General features: G+C 37.2%; 4 protein-coding genes and 1 long non-coding RNA gene across 6 annotated transcripts in view; 4 read left to right on the top strand and 1 right to left on the bottom strand.

The window, feature by feature from the left end:
- The window catches only part of LOC131682392 (dual oxidase maturation factor 1), a 147,139-nt gene extending 145,026 nt beyond the window's left edge, over positions 1–2,113 (top strand). For both annotated transcript variants that reach the window (XM_058963828.1, XM_058963829.1), the window contains 4 exons: positions 864–943; positions 1,007–1,128; positions 1,189–1,419; positions 1,476–2,113. In XM_058963828.1, the coding sequence (XP_058819811.1) occupies positions 864–943; positions 1,007–1,128; positions 1,189–1,419; positions 1,476–1,518 (476 nt within the window). In that variant the 3' untranslated portion in view covers positions 1,519–2,113. The remainder of the gene's footprint in view (positions 1–863; positions 944–1,006; positions 1,129–1,188; positions 1,420–1,475) is intronic.
- Positions 2,114–7,803: 5,690 nt separating this feature from the next.
- Positions 7,804–8,360, top strand: LOC131682398 (translation machinery-associated protein 7 homolog). Its single transcript, XM_058963834.1, has 2 exons — positions 7,804–7,926; positions 7,983–8,360. Exon 2 carries the CDS (start codon positions 7,988–7,990, stop codon positions 8,180–8,182), a length of 195 nt encoding a protein of 64 aa, XP_058819817.1. The 5' UTR covers positions 7,804–7,926; positions 7,983–7,987; the 3' UTR covers positions 8,183–8,360.
- LOC131682397 (dynactin subunit 5) lies at positions 8,351–9,126 on the bottom strand. The gene is made up of 2 exons (XM_058963833.1): positions 8,685–9,126; positions 8,351–8,631 (listed from the first exon to the last, which is right to left on the bottom strand). Exons 1-2 carry the CDS (start codon positions 9,123–9,125, stop codon positions 8,416–8,418), a joined length of 657 nt encoding a protein of 218 aa, XP_058819816.1. The 5' UTR covers position 9,126; the 3' UTR covers positions 8,351–8,415.
- Positions 9,127–15,428: 6,302 nt separating this feature from the next.
- On the top strand, positions 15,429–16,186 carry LOC131682399 (uncharacterized). The gene is made up of 4 exons (XR_009304077.1): positions 15,429–15,618; positions 15,677–15,743; positions 15,898–16,023; positions 16,081–16,186. It is a non-coding gene; the product is annotated as an uncharacterized LOC131682399 (long non-coding RNA).
- Positions 16,187–16,866: 680 nt separating this feature from the next.
- On the top strand, positions 16,867–18,830 carry LOC131682394 (uncharacterized). Its single transcript, XM_058963831.1, has 2 exons — positions 16,867–16,904; positions 16,974–18,830. The coding sequence occupies exon 2, from the start codon at positions 17,860–17,862 to the stop codon at positions 18,823–18,825; it is 966 nt and encodes a 321-aa protein (XP_058819814.1). The 5' UTR covers positions 16,867–16,904; positions 16,974–17,859; the 3' UTR covers positions 18,826–18,830.
- The last annotated feature ends 2,674 nt before the right edge of the window (positions 18,831–21,504 follow it).

Genomic DNA, 21,504 nt, shown 5'->3' with positions numbered 1-21,504 from the left:
CAGCACGACTAATTTATGAAAAGAGCGATTTTGGAAAACAAAAGATTTTACCGATTTTTTTTTTTCAAAATATCTAGAAAACGCTGCATCTAGAAATTTACTTACAATGATCATTCTGACAGCAAATTTCGCGAAGAATTATAATTTATGCAGAAAATTCACTTATTCACAAGAAAATACTCAAATTCAAAAATATACGAAGGTTACTCCGTAGAAGACTTTTTTGTCGAATGTTGCTCCATCTTTGTGGAATCATCATTTGTCTTACTACTCTAACATTGTTCTGATCACGCGGTGGAAAGATTGACAGTTCGCCACATTAATTTCATTTTCGATTTTTTTCAATGTGCATATTTTTGGCAAAGTTTCAGTTTCATTTCTTTTCAACTTCTTCTGGTGCATGATTTCAACTCAACCAGTTAGTCTAAGGGCCAGAGGGTCTCTATACCGGTGAAATGTATATCATGTTCCATATTCAAAACATGTACCAAATTCCATCCAAATCGACACAATGACATAAAAATATCATCGTAAAAATTTAAAATTTGATCGTTTAGATCAGCGATTCTAAAACTGGGGTCCGCGAAGTAGTTACCAGGGGTCCGCGAAGAATATTATTTATCTCGGAAGGAGCTCTTTTCTAACTGACTGAAAAAAATATTTGGATAGTACACAAAATGAATGTTAAGCTGTGGGAGTCCGCAATAAACCTGGGTGATTACGAAGGGGTCCTCTGGATGAAAAAGGTCGATAACCGCTCGCTGGTTTAGATTATTTATTGATTCCTCGATTCTTTATATCGTTGAGTTTAATAACATGAGAGATCACATGCTCAGAAACAAAGGTTTTTCTCTTCATTGTAGGCATCCTGTGTTTAACGATAGGACTGGTAATATCCGTAATTGATTTGGTGTGGCCCCATCGCTTCTCAACGATTCTAGAAGTAATTATCACTATGCATGTAAAGTTATCAACGCTATGGACGTAATTAATTCCGTAATTTTAGGTTTATTACGACACTCCTTACGACAGACACGTGATATTGGAAGAATCTCACGATGTCCGATACCGCAAACGTAATAGCAAAGGTCTAGAAGATCCACCGGGATTGGGATCACGTATTCTACGGTAAATGTCAACTTTCAGTACTGCATATAACTATTTATTAAACAAAATTCCTCACTGCAGTCGCTTATCGTCGAAAACACGGGACCAGTCGAACGACAAGACTGGCATCGAAAACCGTGGCTTCCAGCACGATGTACCTAAATCGCCCTGGCGTTATCCATTCCGGCGAGCCCAGCAGACTCCACCGGAAAGAATTCAGCGAACAATTTCGCAGGATTCCAACTCTAGCATCGCATCCGCAGCGGCCATGTCACCATCACTGCACAAAGTCGCACTCTCCAGAATGCTACCGTAATAAAATACTTCGTCCGTGTCTACTGGTGTTAATATTTTACTGTTATTTCCAGGAAACCCCCTCTGGAGCGCACCCGTGAAATCTCCAATTGGTAGAACAGCAAGCAAGAATAACTCATCAACCGGCTCCGGACCGGACGCCAATCCTCAAATAAAAACTAATTAGAAAACGAATACACGCGTGCAACTTTACGTGATGAATCTCTTGTGATATTAAATCGTAAAACAGCAGAATTGATAAATGCGAATAATTTAAACAAAAGGAGAACAACTGCAGATATTACGGACCATATTCAACGACTTACCTTATGATTAGAGCAAACAATTTTAGTTAGGTACCTTCCAGACATTGGTTAAGACATGCTGTAATCGCTTCGTATGGAGCATATTTTAACTAGGACTGTAGTAGCATTCTATGAATTATTCCAGAATTTCAATTGGCCAATCAACAATTTTCATTACAATGTATCGATAAAGACTACCGTGTAACGTCTTATTTTAAGCTATTTATTGATAAAATCAATGTGTAGGGAATTTTAATAGATAGGAAAACATTTAAGAAACAACAATCAGTGACGTGAATGTATTCCTTGGAGAATCAAGTATTATGTGAAACATTAAAACAAGATTGTATTCGAAGAAGATTAATAGGATGTACGCTTACGCAAATGGAATATAGTTTAGATTGTATTGTCTTGTCACTTCTTAGGATAAAGAAGCACTTTGATTTTTGATGACAAGTCCAATCGGTTCGTGCCTCGTAGATTGACGGATTCTGGGTCAAAATGATTGGGTTCGGGTTGGATAAAGTAATGAAGATGACAGAAATTGAAGATTGACACCATTTTGAAATCCAAGATAATGAGTTTCGACTAACACATGTGGGGGACAAATCGGTTAAACGAATAAAAACCTATGTTGTGAGGTCGAACGCAAGGATTGATACTGCAACCAAATGGAGAAAGTTGGCATTACTTGGTGCAATTCTAGAAAAGTTCAACCATGTCATTGTAGCACTATTATTATTGCCATAGGAAGTAGTTCAACATAAACCTTTGGAAGATATACACAGAATGCTATATAACGGCCGAGTTGGCTCACAAATTACCGCTAACTCCCGCCAATCCTGTTGCAATCGTTGCAAATGAAACCACTAAGAAGAAGTTAATAAAATGCTTCGAATGCAATGTACTTGGTCATTTTCGTAACCAGTGCCCCCTCTAGAAGAAAACAATGCAGGAACAATGACAAAAATTCAACCCACTAATTAAACGCAACGAGAACCCAAACCTCCATGCATTAATTGCGGAAGTGAAGAAAAAGGGGAAGCAGCAATATGTGTTGGACTCAGGGGCGTTCAACAAGGAAAATTTCATCGAACTAAACGCATTGAATGAGGAAGTCATCGTATCTACCGCTAAAAGGGGCGAAGAAATTAAAGCTAAGGCCACAGGAACTGTACTATTGCGCTCTGCCGTTGGTAAGAGTACAATGAAGCATTTGAATCCCTGTCTCATTTATCCCTGAACGACAAAGAAATTCACTATCACTAACCGAATCGCCTCCCAGGGATATAAAATTAGGGGAAGATGGGGTAAAACGCACCCCCTAAGGAAATATGATCATAACTAAGCTATAGAACATCAATTGGGAGAATTTAGTTAATGATATCGTGTAGCCAACATTTTCCTCTGTAATCAAAACCATAACGCTATGCAAAATATTCAAAAACATGAAAATAATTCAATTTTTCAAAATCATTAAAAATCACCTTTTGAAAAATAAGCGGGGCAAAATGCACCTGTGCGGGGGCAAGATGCACTACAACAATGGGGCATAATGCACTATAACAACGGGGTAGAATGCACCGCAACAACGGGGCAGAATGCTCGGCGAACAAGCAAGTAATTTTGTTTTCTAACGAGATTTCACAAAAGTGTGCCATTAAATATCCTTAGGTTATGCAATTGGTAGGTTTTCAGAATGATTTTTCTGTTTTCGATTAAAAACCTGCAAAATCAGAGAAGAGGGCATTTTGCCCCCGATGGAGCAGACATATAAATTTAGCAAAAAGTGAATTATTTAGTAGATTTTTCATATGTAGTGCGACAGAATAATGAATAACGGTATAAATAGAACTGGAATGCTCTAATAAAATAGTAAAACAGTATTTCTAAGAGCGGAAAATCCTTGTTGCACGAGCAACAATAATTACATGAGAAGAGCACGTTTTTGTTTTTTGTTTATTTCTCGAGCTGCTATTGATGTACGGTTATCAAACTTTGACACTGTATGTTTACTATGGCGGAATTCCGACTGGTGTTACCGTTTTCTAGAAATTTTCAGCGGTTTTCGATATAATCAAGGGGTGCATTTTGCCCCGGGGGCGAGTTTTACCCCATCTTCCCCTATCTCCCAAAACAATAAAGTATCGATCAAAACGAAAAATAACGAGACTATCGCTACAGGAGAAGGTTTGATCATCTAGGTGCTCAGAACGTAATGAAAATGCTGAATCATAAAATGACAGAAGGGCTAGATCCGAGGTGCAAGCACTAGCAGGTTGAAAATACCAACGTATTTTGAATATAATTAAAGTAAATAATGAACGTATTCAAAAATACTTCTTTTGTAATTAATAAGGTACTTAATGTAATTAATTTCGATGTGTACGTCCTTAAAGTATTTAAAGTACATCTTAACGGTAATTAAGACTTTTGGCAGTGCATCGTTTTGAAGATATAGTGCTTGCCCCTCGGCCAGATCTTAAAATATCTGGTATCCATCAAACACAGATGTTTTGTGATTCTCATTTATACGAAAAAAAAACTTAAGAAAATTTCAGAAAAATGGAGTTACCTCGTTCAAAACGACCTCTTGGAAAAAATACATTCTGATGTCTGTGGTTATTTCGAAAAATTCACTAACGATGGATTTCGCTATTTTGTTTCATTTATTGACGATTATGCACATTTCACCGTAGTTTACCTCTTACGTCAAAAGAGCGAAGTGCTGAACTGTTTTAAACAATATGTAGCTATGGTTATAGCTTATTTTAATACTAATTTAGTATATCTCAGATCGGACAATGGAACAGAATACTAGGATACAGGATGGCATTCAAAGAATTTTGCCTGAAGAAAGGAACTCAGATGGTAGACACTGTTCCTTATACACCGCAGCAAAATGACGTTGGTGAAAGGATGAATAGGACTATGATAGACAATCTCGAACCATGTTTAATAACATAGGATTACCAAAAGAACTGTGGGGAGAAGCGGTATTAGCTGCTGCTAGGGACAGAATTGGGGACGGGACTTGCTGATAGATGTTTTCTTTTTCTTTTTTCTATTCATTCTATCGTTCGTCTCACATAGCCTCTCTTTTCGCCTCACATAGTGTAAATGGACTGGCTGCATTTGAAGTTCATTTTTTTGCGATTTGCATGTCTTGTCTCAGGGGCAGATCACTTGTGATGTATTTATAAAAAAATCAGCGAAATTAAATGCATTTCTTTCCATTAAAAAAAAATTACAACGTATTTAGCGTTGCGTGTAAGACGTCACAGCTCTATACAAAAAACTAGCCCTGCATTCAACAAAACGTAGAACAAAGTTGATCAGCGTAGAACGTTTGTTAAACAAACTTTTCTGCCAGGGAGTACAAAGTTGATGCAAAAATGGAAATTAAATGCATTTTACTTTTGTCGTTTTTGCTTGAAGCGAAACTGAGTCAGTTTTAACTAGAGCACTCTAGTTAGAGTGCGGCCAAGACGCGTTTGACGTATACAAACGAGCAGAAATCTGACGTATTTCTATTGTGTATACGTCAAATTTCATGTTCGTTTGGATACGTCATGGCCTCTTGGCCACACTCTAACTAGAGTGCTCTAGTTTTAACCCCAACTGCTGTCAAAATGTATGAACTGACATCAGTTGGGGTAAGAACCTGACTCAGTCTCGAGGTCAAGCAAAAACCAGAGGGGGAACAACTTGACAGCTCCTACACAAATCGTTGAAACCAGTTTTTTGGGTCTGTGGGTCTAAAATGGCGGATCAATCTTTATTCAAGAGCATTTTCTAAAAAAAGCGTAAACTCGTTCACAGTGAAAATTGTCTTGTTCAGATTTTTTTACTTCTGATAATTCATTTTTGAAGACTTTTTGGGTTTGGTGTTGTTTTATTATAAAAATAATGCATCTTTATTCCAATGCATTATTTTTAAATGATTCATGATTTTTTGGAATCATCAGCATACAAACAAGCGGCGCTTATGCTAGTTAGTGAGCATCTTCATTTAGTTTTAAGATATTAGGTAGTAATATTTGCATTGTAATGTAAACAACACACACAATGATACTGGACTGTTTTTCTCCCTCTCCGATAGAAAATGAGCTGTCATCAGTTCTGAATTTTGTGGAAACCTTTGCACCGTAAATGCGGCATGCTGTCAGAAATAAACAATCGAAGTCAATCCCGCCTTTGTTAAATACGAAGTGAAAAATGATAATCGCAAAACTAAATGAATTGTCATATGCGAAAGATATTTCAAGGGCGACGGGAGAAGAAAAAGTTCACACTAGAAGCGCACTCAAATCAAATCATGCATTTTACTTTCTGCACAATTTGTAATCCTTTTATGAAACTCCAAAATGACGAATTAACTTGTTTGTATTTATATTAAATTATTACGCTGTTTTGAAATGATCATCTTGATTACCGCTTCCGAATGTAAATAAAGAAAACAAGTTCGTAAAAGACGTCACGGAATTATTTTCTCGCATAGAAATTTACAGTATCGCAATTTGTAGACGGCGTTCTATGGTGGCGACATCATTCGAAACACGGTGGTTTCATGCAACTTAGGCTAAACGTCAAGTTGCGGAAGGGTTGGCAAAAACGCCATTAATTTGAGGCAAATTTGTTATACATTCCTACAGTGATCTGCCCCTAGAGCTGCTGTCTATATAACATCTCCTACGAATGCTTTGTTAGAATATGAAACCCCATACGAAATATGCTTTGGAAATAAGCCAAATGTTGCCAAACTGCGCGTCTTTGTTTGTAGTGCTTATGGGCAGTTTCCGCAAGAGAAACGTAAGAAGTTAGACAGAAGTGAATATTTTATTTTTTATTGGATTTGCAAATAAGGGTTACAGACTATGGGATTCAGATCAGTAGAGATCTCAAGAGATGTAGTATTTGATGAAAGTTCCGCGATGGTTGAGTCCGATACATACATTAACGATGGACTTAAAACAGTTATGGAGTGTTGCGCTCGGATACCATCGGCTGTGCGCTGGATGAACTCCCCCACCAGGCATACGATGATGAGGATGCTGTTCAAAGAAGGTTGGTGCTTCCAGAGACAGAGATTGCAGACACCAAGACAGGTTAAATGAATTCTCAGAACAGATCAGCTGTAATCAAGTTACTGAAGATGGGAGATCTTTAAATTCAAGGGAGGTAGGTGCTTCTCTTGATACCAGAACCAGCGGGAGAGAGCGCAGACAACCAGGATGGTGGAGTATTTATGAGATAGCTCTACGTGCCTACGATTTTACTGAAGAAATTCTACAATCAGTGGACTTGCTGATTTTACGACGTGCCTGGATTACTTGGAAGAACGCTATTGAAGAACTGGTTTCATTGAAACATAATCACACATGGACACACATGAAAACCCTTCCGGAGTATAAAAAGTGTATTGCATCAAAATGGGTGTTCTCAATATTGTGAATCTTTTCTTCAATCCACATAGCGGCTTTTCAGCTAGGCGCCACCGGGCCGTGCGTTGATCTACGCGCCCATTTAATTTGCATCAGTGCGAGTGAGAAAACATTTTGACGTTTGTTTTGTTTCGATCGCACTCGAGTGTTTCCCATATAGCAACAACTCGACGAAATGCTAGATTATCTCGAGATAGACAACGAAAGATATTTACAAATCTATACTAAAGCATTTTCAGTGCGTTTTTCGCGAGTTTTCCGCAGTAATGATTTTTGTTCCCACCTTCTTTGATTTTTTGATACGGCACGTTAGTCGTTACGTCGTAACGGTAGCAAACAGATCCGCTCAATCCATCGACCCCTTGTAGTCTTCACATCTGACATCGCTGTCATGCACCAATCACTACTGTCAAAAAATTATATATGGCGTCGATCCAGAGATGCCAGATTTGCAGACAAGTCTGCAAATTCGCAGACTTTTAATTTAAGCTGCAGATTTTTTCGATGACGCAGATATATGCAGATTTTTCCGTTTGGTTGCAGATATTTGCAGATTTTCTAGTTTGGTTGCAGATATTTGCAGATTTTTGAATATAAAGGCTTTTGGTTACACTAGCTTGCCGCACATTTTTTGTACTTCCTAGACTTTTAAAATTATTATTGCAGACATTTGAAAAAAGTACCTGGCATCTCTGCGTCGATCTCCCATAGGACGGCAGCAGGAAGTTAGTTACAAATTTTCGGTGAACTAATAACGAAACATTAAAGAACTGACGGTATATTCCAAATTAAATATATAAAGCTCTGACTTTTAGCATTATTCTTTTTACAGCAAAAATGTCTGGTCGCGATGGAGGTAAAAAGAAGCCACTGAAACAACCCAAAAAGGATACCAAGGAAGTTGACGACGAAGACATGGCTTTCAAACAAAAACAAAAGGAACAGCAAAAAGCGCTAGAAGCCGCGAAAGAAAAGGCTGCTAAAGGTGGACCACTGGGTGGAGGAGGTATTAAAAAGTCGGGAAAGAAATAACAGGAAATTCAACAGTCGGACCTCGTGACATCTGGTGTTCTAACCTATCTCAGCAAAACTGCGTATCTCCAAAAACGCGACTTTTCTAATTCCATTATCAATCACAACTTATACTGAAAATATGTACTGTCCATATACAGCGCTCATAGGTAACCAAATAAAACAAACTACGATGTAATCAATGTTTTTTTTGATAAATAAGATACTGGTTAGAAGTAAAAGCATTAGTAATTCTAAGCACCGGACGCCGGAATGAAATGTTCATAATACGATTTAGTGTACTCGACCATCAAATCTTGCATTGAATGTGGAACGAAATCGGGATTTCCTTGACCTCCTTCAATTTTACCCTCGGCCGTATATCGCATGTAGCTTGCCAGTGTCGTTTCCGGAGGCAAAATGGCTCCATCCTCGATAATGCAATTATCCTTAAGAACGCACCTACGACCCTGGAAATGATATCTTCAACTATTTTTCTACTATCATGTGCTGCGAAACTCACGACGACAGCATCCTTGCCAATGTAAACGTACGACCCTATGGAGGCAGCAGAAACAATAGCCCCCTCGCCAATAAAGACATGATCTCCGATCTGTAGCGGAAAGAATGCTACACCTTTGCTGAACTGTTTGTATGGTGGTCGCACAACTGATCCTTTCGATATCACACAGTATCGGCCAGTTCTAACAGCGGCCAGATCACCGCGAATTATAGCTCCACTTTGGACAATCACTTTACCATGCAGGACTATATTTTGAGACCCACAAAGTATGGTCTGTCGGCTGACTTTGTTTCCGGAGGCCGTTTCGACGTATTCATCCTTGTTGTAGTAGGTATCCAACACGTCCATGTCAGTAGCAGAGTAGTTGGGAGTTTTGGAACGTTTCGATGACCATCGGGTTTGAAAATCCGTCGAAGTTTGTTTACATGTATGATTTGTCATTGACTGTCATGAGAGAAAGTGTGGCCATCGATTTTTTTTTCCTAAAGAATAAACGATACATAGACGGCGCCGTAGTCAAATTTTTTCAACGCGCAAAAAAAACCGAATTTGACAATCCATGAGACGTTTCTGATCAGCTGATTATTTCTTGTTTACTTATTCTGACGTTACTCCAAGGGGTACGACGTCCGACAATATTGTTGATTCGATCCAACATCAAGCGAATCCAACTAACGAAAGTTGTTTGTCGGACGAGTTTTTCTGTTCGCAGGAGTAGACTTGTTGACAGAACCCACCGCTGAATTGTCAATCGAACGTCTAATGGATTGCCTAATTATATGGCTCTCAAACAAAAGAGATTATAACTACTAGAGAGAGCAAAGCGCTACTGTGTCCATGTATTCACGGACTGAAACATGGGGCTCGCTCTAGCATCTTGTATCCCTGTACTTTGACGTGTGTGTACCTGGGGCAATTATAGTTACTATATTCATAGTTAGGCCAAATACATATTTGGTTAGGCGGACACACTGAGCGGAGCCAATTGAACATGTCAAATGGCGGAACCAATCGAGCATGACGTCACATAACATGTTCTCTTTGGATGTATATGGAAAAGGTATTGTGATTATGGTTATAATTATTTTACTCTTTTCTTGTGTTATCGAGTGTAGAGAAACTATAAGAACAAGATTTTTTTTTGTAACACAAAGAGATATTCGCACAAGTATGAAATCATATCATCAGATCTTCGAATTAATTTTCCATTCGTACATGTAAAGTTCTTACTCACGACGACAATTGGTCACTGCACAGTGACGTCATGCTCTAAATGTGACAGGTGGTGGTCCTGTTGATTACATTTTGAACTTAGAGATTATTCGTATTCTCAAAATTAAGCATTTAAAATATATTGGGAATCATGTTTTTAGAAGTACAAATGTTCTCATAAGCGCCTTACAATTAAATTGTGCTATTCCCTACTGTGCGAAAACGTATATGAAAGATCTAATTAGTGAACTAATTATTTGTTTATCAATTACTTCTAGTGTTCTCTGAATCGGTAACTAGTTTTGCGGTTAAATTTCTTGGTAATTAATTATTAGCACTAAGCTTATTTCAATGGAATTTAAATTTGTTAAGTCCAAACTGTAAACAAAAGTACCAGCACTTGTCAAATTTGTGAGATTAAGGCATTTCATACAATGGTCAATGAAATCATTAAGCAGAGCTTGAACATTGGCATGGGTTGCCAGTGTTTTCTTCCTGGAATAAGAGCTGCCAGTTGTCCAGTTTTTGTGTCCGCCTAACTCTATATACAAGAACTCCAGGGGCAATAGGTGTCAAACTAATGGGTCTAGCATATGTGAGAGCGAGATGATAAATTTTCAGTGTTAGCAGCGACATGCGACCTCTAGTAGTTATAATGTTTTTCTAAAACCCGGTAAAAAAATTTCACGTCAAATTCAAATGATGTTGCACTTGAATCAGTTTATCATGCATCACTAACAATAGGGATCTTTAGGGGTGTGCGGGTTAAGGCATATTCTGATGCAGATTAGTACCGTGAGTTAATATCTCAGTCCTTTTTCAATTTTTTGGCCCGAAACTATTGAAAAAAAAACATTTTTTAGTTTGTTTCCTTTTAGGACAATAACACATCCAAACCCATGCGACTTGCACGACCCTGTAGGTTGCCTTATCAGATCTACCATAGTTTGCAGATGAAACTTGAGATGGCAAGTTGCTAGCAGATTGACAAAGTACCAGATCATGCTGTGTGGGGTGCTGTCCCGGTTAACAATGAGGCGAACGCGACATTTGCAGATACGTCATTTAGTAGGACAACTGTCAGTTTGCTGGTTGAATTTAATTTGTTTTTTTTTTTAATTTAAAAATCAGAAATGAATAATTAAGCTTTAAGAATGATATGAGTGTACTCGTAAGGACACCCGCTACCAATACATAGGAAAAACTGGCACAATTTTTCCAAATTAAAGATCCCTATTGAAATGATTTAGCATTGATTTTCTAAGGATTTATAACTCGTATCAAAATTGAAATGAATATCCGTTAAATTCGCACCACTGTACTAATCTATTGAATTTGAGTGGTTCCATCATTAATTACAAGTGTCAAAACACTAAAGTCTTTAATCGACTACAAACGTATGCTCGGAAATAGGAGCAAAAATGGAAAACTTGCATTTCCAAAGTAATGTAGAACGTGAGTATTGTATATTTTACATGTGTTTAATTTATTATGTAATTATTTGTTCTCAGGTAATTCATAATGGGATATACCGTAAGGAATACGTATATAGTTAAATGCAAGATCTATTGGAAGCGATGTGCAACACATTTCAAATGGAAGTGATTTGCTGTTGATTTCGTAGTGCTTTGAAATGATCCATTTCAACAGATTGACACATCGCATTGAAATGTTGGGCAAGTAGTGCGAAATCAACTGCAAATCACTTTCCATCAACGTGAGGATTTTTTACCGTAAAGAGATTATAACTACTAGAGGTCGCATGTCACTGTTAACACTGAAAATTTATCATCTCGCTCTTACATATGCTAGGTCCATTAGTTTGACACATATTGCCCCGGGTATACACCTGTCAAAGTAATGGGATGCAATATGCTAGAGCGAGACCCCATGTTTCAGTCCGTGAATGCATGGAGACAGTAGCGCCAACGACACGATCTGAAACTTGATGAAACAAACTGACGAAAAAGTGCGCGAGTTATTTACCGCCAGTTACCGCTACATTGAGTCACCCCTCGATAAAGATGAAAACAAAGTTCTCGGGCAACACTGATGGAAATCAACAAACAAGTTGTCATGCAAATTACCTGGTAACGGCATGTTTAAAAGCAACGGACGAAAAACCAAGTAATTATTTGTCCCCAAAACAAACGTAAACTTACGAACATTTTTAAAAACGGCTGTTCCACTCTTATATTATTGATTTCAGTTTCTGCATCTACCTCAGGGTATAATAAGCACTGAGTAAATTTATCTTGGGGTGCAGTTCGTCGTGACCTGTATCAGTTTTTGCAAAAATGGAACAACTACTCTCCAATCGAGCATCATGTTCTGCGGGGAAAAAATCTCGCTTGTGAAGGAAATTACGAATCTTGGACTCCGTATGGTCAAAAATCTCACCTGGTCACACTCACGCAAACGCTAATGCCTTAAATGCTTATCGACCGTTTCATAGGTTTTCTGCTGTTTTGACGGTCTAAACACTCAAAAAGCTTGTGCAAGCAATAGTAGTGCGCTTCTCTATATAATGCGATGTGATTTATTACCCAGGATTAAACTCATTTCTAAAAGGGCATAGTAATACGCGAAAGAACTTGCTGATATATAACGCATCACTGTGAAATGCCTTCCCGCCCTCGAATAAGACGAAACCGCCCGTTTCCCTTTTATAAGCTGCCTTTGCAGACTTTATTAAACATAACTAAACACTGTTGTGTGGTTTTGAGATTTTCATCTCATTATTAGGGGCCGATTTCTTCACCCTCACTTAACTTTTAAACCAGGTTAAACGCACCAGTAAACCAGGTTTCAAAATTGAGAGAAGGTGAAGAAATTGGGCCTAAAACATGTATCTTCCTTGCCCTAAATTAAACACATGTATTCAGTTCGTCGCCAAGCGTAGTATTGAATGGTCTCAGACACGCCAAATAATACCAAGTTCGGGACAAGATGTTCTACTACCTGATTATAGTCACGGTTATTTTGTCGGTATTCTGCTAAACAGTTTACATCCGGTGATCATTACGGCTTCAGCTGTTCTGTTCCATGAAAGGTTGTAAGATAGCGTAAGACTTTTAAGGAGACAAGTATTAAGCGATTGAATATAGTAGATAATAAATACGTTTATTTTGTCTTGTTAATTCGTGAACTCATCAGAAATATTCCTAAGGCCTAGCGTGTACTAGCTGTTAATCTCTAAATTCATCGGTAAAAATAAAACCAAAAATCTATTTCGTCCCTAAGGCTAGTTTACAGTTCGGAAAACATGTCACTGGATTTGGGTCCCTGTGTATTTTAAATGGAGTTCGGGATTTCAAATCCCGTGGCGGAAAATGAGTCTACACAAACATCACGGGATTTTAAAACTCTCCACACAAAATACGTCCGGGAACAATTCAACATAAAATGTTTCCGACGGAGAAAATAGTATTTTTATAAGGTTTGCAATTCGTTGCAAGTTTGATACTGTTTGTATTTTTAAGAAGCAGCAGAGTTTTTGATTTGACAGTTGGAAAGATCTTGGCGGGAAATTTTCCCTGATCAAATCCCGTGACCCATTTCCCGAACTGTAAACTAGTCTTTACGACGTTTCTATTCCTTTTATTTATCTCCATTTTCTTGTCCGCCAATTTATCAGCATAATGTTCTCCTGCTCGGTTTAGCCAGTAGGATACTGGACAGTTATCGGGGTTCGCTTCCGACGATACGATTGGCAGAATTATTTAACCGAACAGTTTTGGTTGCTTTTTAAGGAGTGTGGTTTTTGTGTGACAGAAACTTGAGTCAGTTTTAAAACTACAATTTGGAAATGATTCAATTTCAGTCAGTTTGTGGTTTCAGTCTCAATCAAAACCGGCATCACTCCGTAACGGGACGGTTGCTTGCACTATTGAATGAAAAATAATTGCACAACAGCAATACAGTGCCTTCGAGTAAATAAAATTTCATTTAGGAGTTTTCTCGACTAATGTTGTTATTGATTGATAGATGTGTTGGAGTTGATATTGGGATGGCGCTATCTGGACTGTTGTTATCGTCATTTCTTGACTTGTTTTTGAAAATTTCTTAAAATTGTTTTAGGAGTCCACGTTTGTTGTTTGAAGTTGGGGAGGAGGTCAAGAGCGGGAATAAAATTGTTTTATCATCGTTGCAGAACCTTGACGCTAGACTATTTTGATCTATGTTGGCAACTAAACAAGGTTTTGATAATCCAGAGCGTTTTGTTGATTCAAATGGAAACCAGAGGCGAACATTTTCTTGCACATTTTGCAGCATCATTCAGACGACGTAGCCCTTATCGCTGTGGAAGTTGGCGTCACATGTTATGTATTTCCCTTGCACTGCTCAGTGCTCATAGTGAAGTTGAAACTGTCTTGAACTCGCAGGGCATGCACATGATTGGCATCCTCCGGATTTCCGAGCCGGGCAGTTGCTGCACCGTATTACTGATAATGTTCGCCCCGTTGTTTAGTCGTTACGGTTTTTCCCAACTAATTCGCCATATATATTTTCAAAGACTTATTTCAGTGTTAAGCGAATCCGGCAGTAAGCATGGGCAGCACAGTCATTGGATTGGAGGAATTTCACGCATGTTTTGCTTAACGAAGTCTGGTCGATAATGCAACAAAACATCGGTCCTTCTTGGATATAATCATTGCTCTGCCTACCAAAAAATCATATCCTTGGTTTCCCCGACGTGTTTAATTCATTTAGCTGGCGAGGGAAGATGTTTTGAGTTCAGGAAGCGATTTGTCTGTCAAAACAAGTATCGCTCATTCAAGGGTGCTGAAAGCAAGATGAATCTGAGTAAATAGCTAGCTCTAGATAAAAAAATCACTTACCTCTAGCAGTGATGGCATTTCACCCTAGTGATGCACTGGCGCGTAAGTGTGATGCCTACACAGAGGATACAATGATTACACACCACAGAAAAAAGCAGAACGCTCTTTCTTTCGGAGCTGTAAAGACCGATTTCAAGTGTGCGCTGGTGTTGAGGTAGTTGGGTGCGAGATAACCGTGCTCTCTTGCTCTTTAAATTCTCTGTGGCGCGCTCAGATAAAGTCACCACCGCGCGCGCCCCAGAGTCGCTGTGGTGTATTCACTGGCGTGGTTTCACTGGCGTGTATTCACTGGCGTGTGATCTTTGGTTTGTTTTCGTCTTACAAGCGGCATTGCGAGTGAGATTGATTTGATTTGCACAGGTTGTTGCATTGTGTTGTGTGGATGGTGGTGGCTTATTTCAAGTTTATATTATTTTCTACTGAAGATTTCATACAAGTTGCTTAGTAAAGCGAACGAGTTTATAAAGTATTGTTACACTACCTGCAAAACTAAAAGTACTCGGTCCTCGGAGCAAATTGGGAAAACTTTTTACGTATCATCGTATAGAGAGTTTTATAATGACCAGACACACCTGATATGCAAACTCGTGTTATAAGCAAAGATAAACTCAAGATTACCGGGTACCATACAAGCCTATCCAAATTGATGGTTCATGCACTGTGAACCGGTGAACTGTTCGTAAATTACCGTATGCTTGCCCCTCGGTATTTAGTTTCGCAGGCAACAATGGTTTCTATGGATATTCAATAAAATATTTCCAAACAAAAACATATATTAATTTTGTTAAACTAGCAATGGGTCGAACTTGTGTTGTTTCGGGATGTAAAAGCAGACAAAAGGATCCCGTGTCCTTTTTTAAATTTCCTGAAAATTCGAAACTGTAAGTCCAACGATTTGATATTATCCGCTCCCATATACTAATCATTAACATTTTGCAGGTTTAATGCGTGGGCAGAATTTTGCAACTCGCCGGAACTACTCGCGAAGGTGAACCACTCAAAGAAGGTATGTTCAAGACATTTCTCAATAACATGTTTCAAGAATCCGCAAGATGCTTCTAAAGGGTAGGTGCTATCAAATTGGGTGATTTTAGTGTAAAGGAATTCTTGTTCTATAAGACACCATGCGTAACCTTCATAAAACTGATTCCCTATTACAGATTGAAAGATAATTCTGTACCAACGATTTCGACTGACGTTATAGAGAATGGTGCGATAGAAGCTACTATAGAGAACTCGAATGTTGTTGAAAATAAGGTTCAACTTGGCTTAGACGGGAATGCAGCGTAAGAATCCTTTCAAACCAAAATATGTATATATGTAATAATGTGCGGATTTTGCAGGCATTACAATATGTCGGAACCTATAACCAGTAACATCAGTAAACTACTGTTCACTGAAGGTGACCTTTTTATCCAACTTTTGTGATTAATATGATTCTAAAATTATGGTTGTACTAAATTATATACTGTCCTGTTTTTCTGTAGATATTAATTATCGTTTGCTTTATGAATTGGAAAAGCAGAATACAGAGAACCTCCAAAAAAAATTACAAATCGAAAGAGAGAACAAGCGAAAACTGCAGCGATTGTGCAATCGACGTTTAAAATCATTAAACAACAAAACCTTTCAACTGCGAAACTTGAAACTAAAATTAAGGGAAAAAACATCACATAATTTTCGCAAAAAGAAAATCCTTGATGCTGTTGAAAAAAGCCCGTTGTTAAGGGAATCTCTTGAAAATTCGTTCAAAAACAAGTATGGAAGAAGATATAAACTATCTAGACTTTTTGCAACGAAACAAAAATTTGCCTCGACAGCGAGCTATAACAGTTTACGAGCATCCGAGTTGCTAACTTTACCTCATCCAAAAACAGTCACTAATTGGCAACGAAAGGTTGCAGTTTCTCCAGGATTTAATGAAGAAATCATCCATCGTATGTCAGCAGTTGGTCGTACTATGGATGTAAAAGAAAAGGTTGTCGCCATTTTGATCGACGGAATGTCTATAAAACCATTAATTGAATATCACTCAGGAGCAGATATATTTTTTGGATATCCAGATGATGGTGGTCTAGAAAAATATATCGAGGAAAAAGATTGTTTAAATTTTGCGAATGAAGGCATTACAATAATGGTTAGAAGTATTTATTCCAATTTTAAGCAAGTAAGATTTTCTTCTATACATTATAGTCTCTAAATGGTTATTTAATGACAGTTACGACATTTATCTCAGGTTTTTGGATATTTCCTGGCTAACTCAACTCTTGGTAACGAAAAACAAGCAGAAATAATAATAGATGCAGTGAGAACTATTAGAAACATCGGATTTCATCCGGTGGTTACCATTATGGATCAGCATGCGACGAATTGTAGAATGGTAGAACAATTAGGTGCAGAAAAAGAAAATCCATTTTTCATGGTGGATTCAACACCAGTGGTTGTCATGTACGATAGTCCACACTTAATCAAATCTTTACGCAATAATCTATTTTCTAAAAATTTATTATACGATGAAAACATCGTTTCTTTCCGGTATATAAGAGAACTATTTGAAATTGATGTGAAAAACATGCCGCGCATGGTTCCAAAACTAACCAACAAAGCGATTGCATTGCAAGCATTCGATAAGATGAATGTGAAAACTGCAACAAGAACTTTAAGCAGAACAACAGCAAAAGCGATGGAAGCTTATATAGAATTGAACATGCTGCCAAAAGAAGCGTTCGCTACTGCTGAATTCATCAACCAAGTCGATGCGTTATTCGATCTGTTTAATTCTAGGTTCGAAAACGATTCTGTAAAGGCAAGAATGATATTTTTGCAGCCATAAACATTAATATCATGCTTTTTATTTATCATAGCCCCTTCGAGCAGCTATTTCGGAGAATTCAGAGCATTGGAGCTTTCTGTTGAAGATTCAAAAGATTCTCGAGCATGCATTGTTTGTTCCTGAAACTTCATTCGATTCGTTAAATGTAATACACCATGCTATTTTCCTCTATGTATATTACACATTTAAAGCAAAACATTTTGCTCTCAATTTTACATCCACATCAGTTATGTATGAGTCAATATGTATGAGTTAATTCGAAATATTTATCCAGGCATCTCAAGATTCAATGAATTTCCTAACTGCAACTCAGAGGACTCCTCCTTGTCTTAAAGGATTTATTCACAACATAAATGCAATCCGATTATTGTGGAGAATCGTACACGAAGAATACGGTTTTACACATTTGTGTATGAACAAAGTGTGTCAAGACGCGCTAGAGAACACGTTTGCAGCAGTCAGGCGATCTTGTGGATGTAACGATACTCCAACCAGCCATCAATTTGGAATCGCAGTAAAATATTGCAGTGTTCGTGGAACATTGGAAAAAATATACGGTTCCAACTGTGAACCCGATCAAACTTCTAATCTTCTCGATGTTGAAGAAAACGATAAACTTCCAGAAAGTTTCGTAGAGTCAGAAAAAGATCCATTAACGCTCAATAGAAGTTGTGTCACGCACTCTTTTGAGCCATTAGATTTTGACAGCGAAATGCCAGACATTCCCGAAACAAACGCATTAGTATACATCATAGGATACGCAACATCCAAACTATCACACAAAAATTGTAAGCAAAACATGAACTTGGCACATAATAGTATACAAACTCTCAATGTAAACTATACGTATTGCAAACTAAAGCACTTCCTAAATGCATCAGGATTCAATTTTCCAAATCATACGACGTTAGAGATAGGTATAATATTACTATTTGCTTTTAAGCAGAAATTTTACCAGTTCCTTGGAGAAAGCCGATATAAGGTTAGGAATAGGCTGAAAGAATACGTGAAGTATGAAGACTACAAATTGATTTTGTGTCAGGTTTGTTTTGACAAATTCACATCCTGCGTTTTGAATACTCTCATCAAAGGACAAATGAGCAAAATGATGCATAACTTTAATAAAAAACGGTACATTAGCCGCCGAAAGCGAAATGGAAAAGCTAGAAGAATGGGTCTTGCAGGCAGAGTAACAAAAGCAAAAAAATGCACAACGGGTGCTACAATTTATTCTAAAAAGACCCAACGAGCATGAAATCTGTGAGCTGTAGAATAATATATTATATTAATCAACACTTTGTTATATATATAATTTAGTTATTCAGACTATTAGTAATAAATATCGCTTTGTCAATCTCGATAACTTCTAGAATAAAAATTATTTCTTCGAGACTTTCACCTCATCGTTTTTCTCTTACGAAATACAGTACATTGTAACTTCATACTAATCTTTATTGGTCTGCTTTTTGGAAAATATCTGTGCAATCCAGTACTGAAAAACATGCATTGTTTATGCGCCGAGAAACATTGACTCCTGGAAAATATTGGCTAGAATAATAAACTTGAAGTTGCATAGTAACGATGGAATCACATAAACAGTTTTATTTTATCGCAAACAGTCATTTCTGACAGTGAACCGAAATCATCGAGGGGTCTACTTTTGATGGTACATGCGATATCCTCGACCACTCTATCTTGAGTTTATCTTTGTTATAAGTATTAATAGTTTTATTATAACTTAATCCTACAAGTTTAAAACGAAATCTTAGATTTCGTCGACAGGCTTGACATATTCAGTAAAATTAGGTATACGCTTGTGACGATAATTAATTTACATACAACATCACAATTGAGCGTACACCCGTTATTCATTTGTTTATTTGTCTATTATTTTGCGTGGAAATCGTTTAAACAGCAGGCGAAAGCGAATGTTTCAAGAGCATGGGAGCTAGGACCGGGATTCTGCGCGTCAATGAGCGAAATAAATTGGCTCAGTTTCGGGGTCAAGAAAAAAGGCCACTAGTGTTCACGCTTATTTTAAATGAACAATGAATCTTGTGTTCCATAAAAGGATGTTATAAATGGGTCAGCAGCAACAATGTTTATTATACGTATTTTAGATTTTTGCGTCAGTTAGTATTTTAGACCGTAATTATAATGCACGGATTCATTGCACGTAATATCAACAGCAAAACAAAGTATTAGGTATCTGGTAGTATCTGTCGGAATCTCTGTCAATCTCTATGAAATTTTCGTATTTTCAAGTAACAAGTAAGGTGTTTCCTCAAGTTTAAACAAGCGATTTTTATGTGATAAATTATTCCTCATTATAACTTTCTTGAATGAGGTGTTTTATCAAAAAGTTAGTGTTGGGAAAATATCAAAATATCAATGTTCACAACAGAATCTTTTCATCGCCGATTTTCTAATAAAAAGTTCACTGATATAAAATATCACTACGGAAAAAATCGTCAGTGAACTTCAAGAGTGCCGATGTTTGGGAACATTATTCGGTTCAAGCAAATATCGGAAGAAGAAAAGATCGCTTGCGAACTTTTATATCAATGAAAATATAGAAAAAAGTTCGCCTTATGAAAACATCTTGCACGATCTTCGAACAGGGGATTTCCGAGGGATTTCCAAAGATTCCAAAAACCTGTAGATAAACATGATATAAAAAACTACGTTCTATAATATTACGGCGATAGCTCAATAGGATAAAGCGTCAGGCTACTTTAGTGTCAACGAAACTTTCTTCAGAAGCCATCGTGTAAAAAAAAAATCATCAATCGACAAAATTAAAATGGGAAAGAATTAAAATGGTGCTTGAATGGTATGTTGTCAAAATATATATATGGAAAAAAGCAAATTCTGGTATGGTGGCCGGTTCTTAACAACCCGTTGTTTGTATGACCGAGTATGAAAGTTATATATAGTTGAGCTAATGTATCTATAGTTGCATGTCCCATAGGAGCCGTAATTAGCAATGGCTATATTAATGATACATGGTAGTGGTAATGGTACAAGAAGTTTCACATACATAAATTGGTTAATAAACAATCTTAACATTTTTTTTATCATTTTTGGTATTAAATGCTTTCGTTTAATATATTGACATCGCCCATCGAACTTTTCATCGATTTTTTAGCAGGATTTTCACTCAAATATTCTAGTTCTCTGCACACATACCAAAGATACGTTGAACGATTTCCCATATTTGCAATTAAAATTCTAGAGCAGTTCATAAGACACGTAGAACGACTTTCAACATTCTGCTTTTATTGCACTATATTATTAGTCTAACTAATGCTATCGTTGTAATGCAGTACAAGTGTAGATTTTCAAAAAAATTATATTTGAATTAGAACGAAATATTTTTTTGTATCGCTTCGTCGCTCGAGAATAGCCAAAAATGCGTAAAATATTTGGCTTTTACTGACCCAAGCATGACTAAAATGCGACTCACACCTTAAGTGCGGAACTATTAAACTATTATGTATTTACTTTGTTAGCATTACTAGAGCATTCGAAATTGATAAATTTAGAGAAGAAAATGGAATATGTTGAGGATAATTAGTATTGTCTGAAGAAAATGGAATATGTTGAGGATAATTAGTATTAATATTACTAAATATCCATAAAAACTTATTTCATCAGGAATCAAATCCTATATTTCTGTTTATCAGAAAATTTTAATCACCTAATTGGACTAAGAATAAATATCACGCATATGCATGAATACTTACAAGTGAATTGATTAATATATGTATAGAATACGAAGTTTACGTTAATTTTTGGGATAAACGTAGATCGTATTCCTTTTTCGGATCGAAATGAAAACAAAAGCACATCCTCACGTCACGAAATCAACTATAGGTTCAAGGTTTACACAAGAAGATTTTTATTCGGTGAGGTCATAATCATCCTCTGATAC

This window comes from Topomyia yanbarensis, chromosome 2 (genome assembly GCF_030247195.1).
Source record: "Topomyia yanbarensis strain Yona2022 chromosome 2, ASM3024719v1, whole genome shotgun sequence".
NCBI lineage: Eukaryota > Metazoa > Arthropoda > Insecta > Diptera > Culicidae > Topomyia > Topomyia yanbarensis.
Note: the sequence above shows the minus strand (reverse complement) of the source record. Positions and strands in the feature narration are given on the sequence as shown.

What these genes read in the sequence shown, in the direction of transcription:
- LOC131682394 (XM_058963831.1), top strand. Translation starts at nt 17,860, where the DNA reads ATGAATTTCCTAACTGCAACTCAGAGGACTCCTCCTTGTCTTAAAGGA.
- LOC131682397 (XM_058963833.1), bottom strand. Translation starts at nt 9,125, where the DNA reads ATGACAAATCATACATGTAAACAAACTTCGACGGATTTTCAAACCCGA. An exon ending in TTGGCAAGGATGCTGTCGTC is followed by an intron (nt 8,632 to 8,684) that starts GTGAGTTTCGCA and finishes TATCATTTCCAG; the next exon opens with GGTCGTAGGTGCGTTCTTAA.
- LOC131682398 (XM_058963834.1), top strand. Translation starts at nt 7,988, where the DNA reads ATGTCTGGTCGCGATGGAGGTAAAAAGAAGCCACTGAAACAACCCAAA.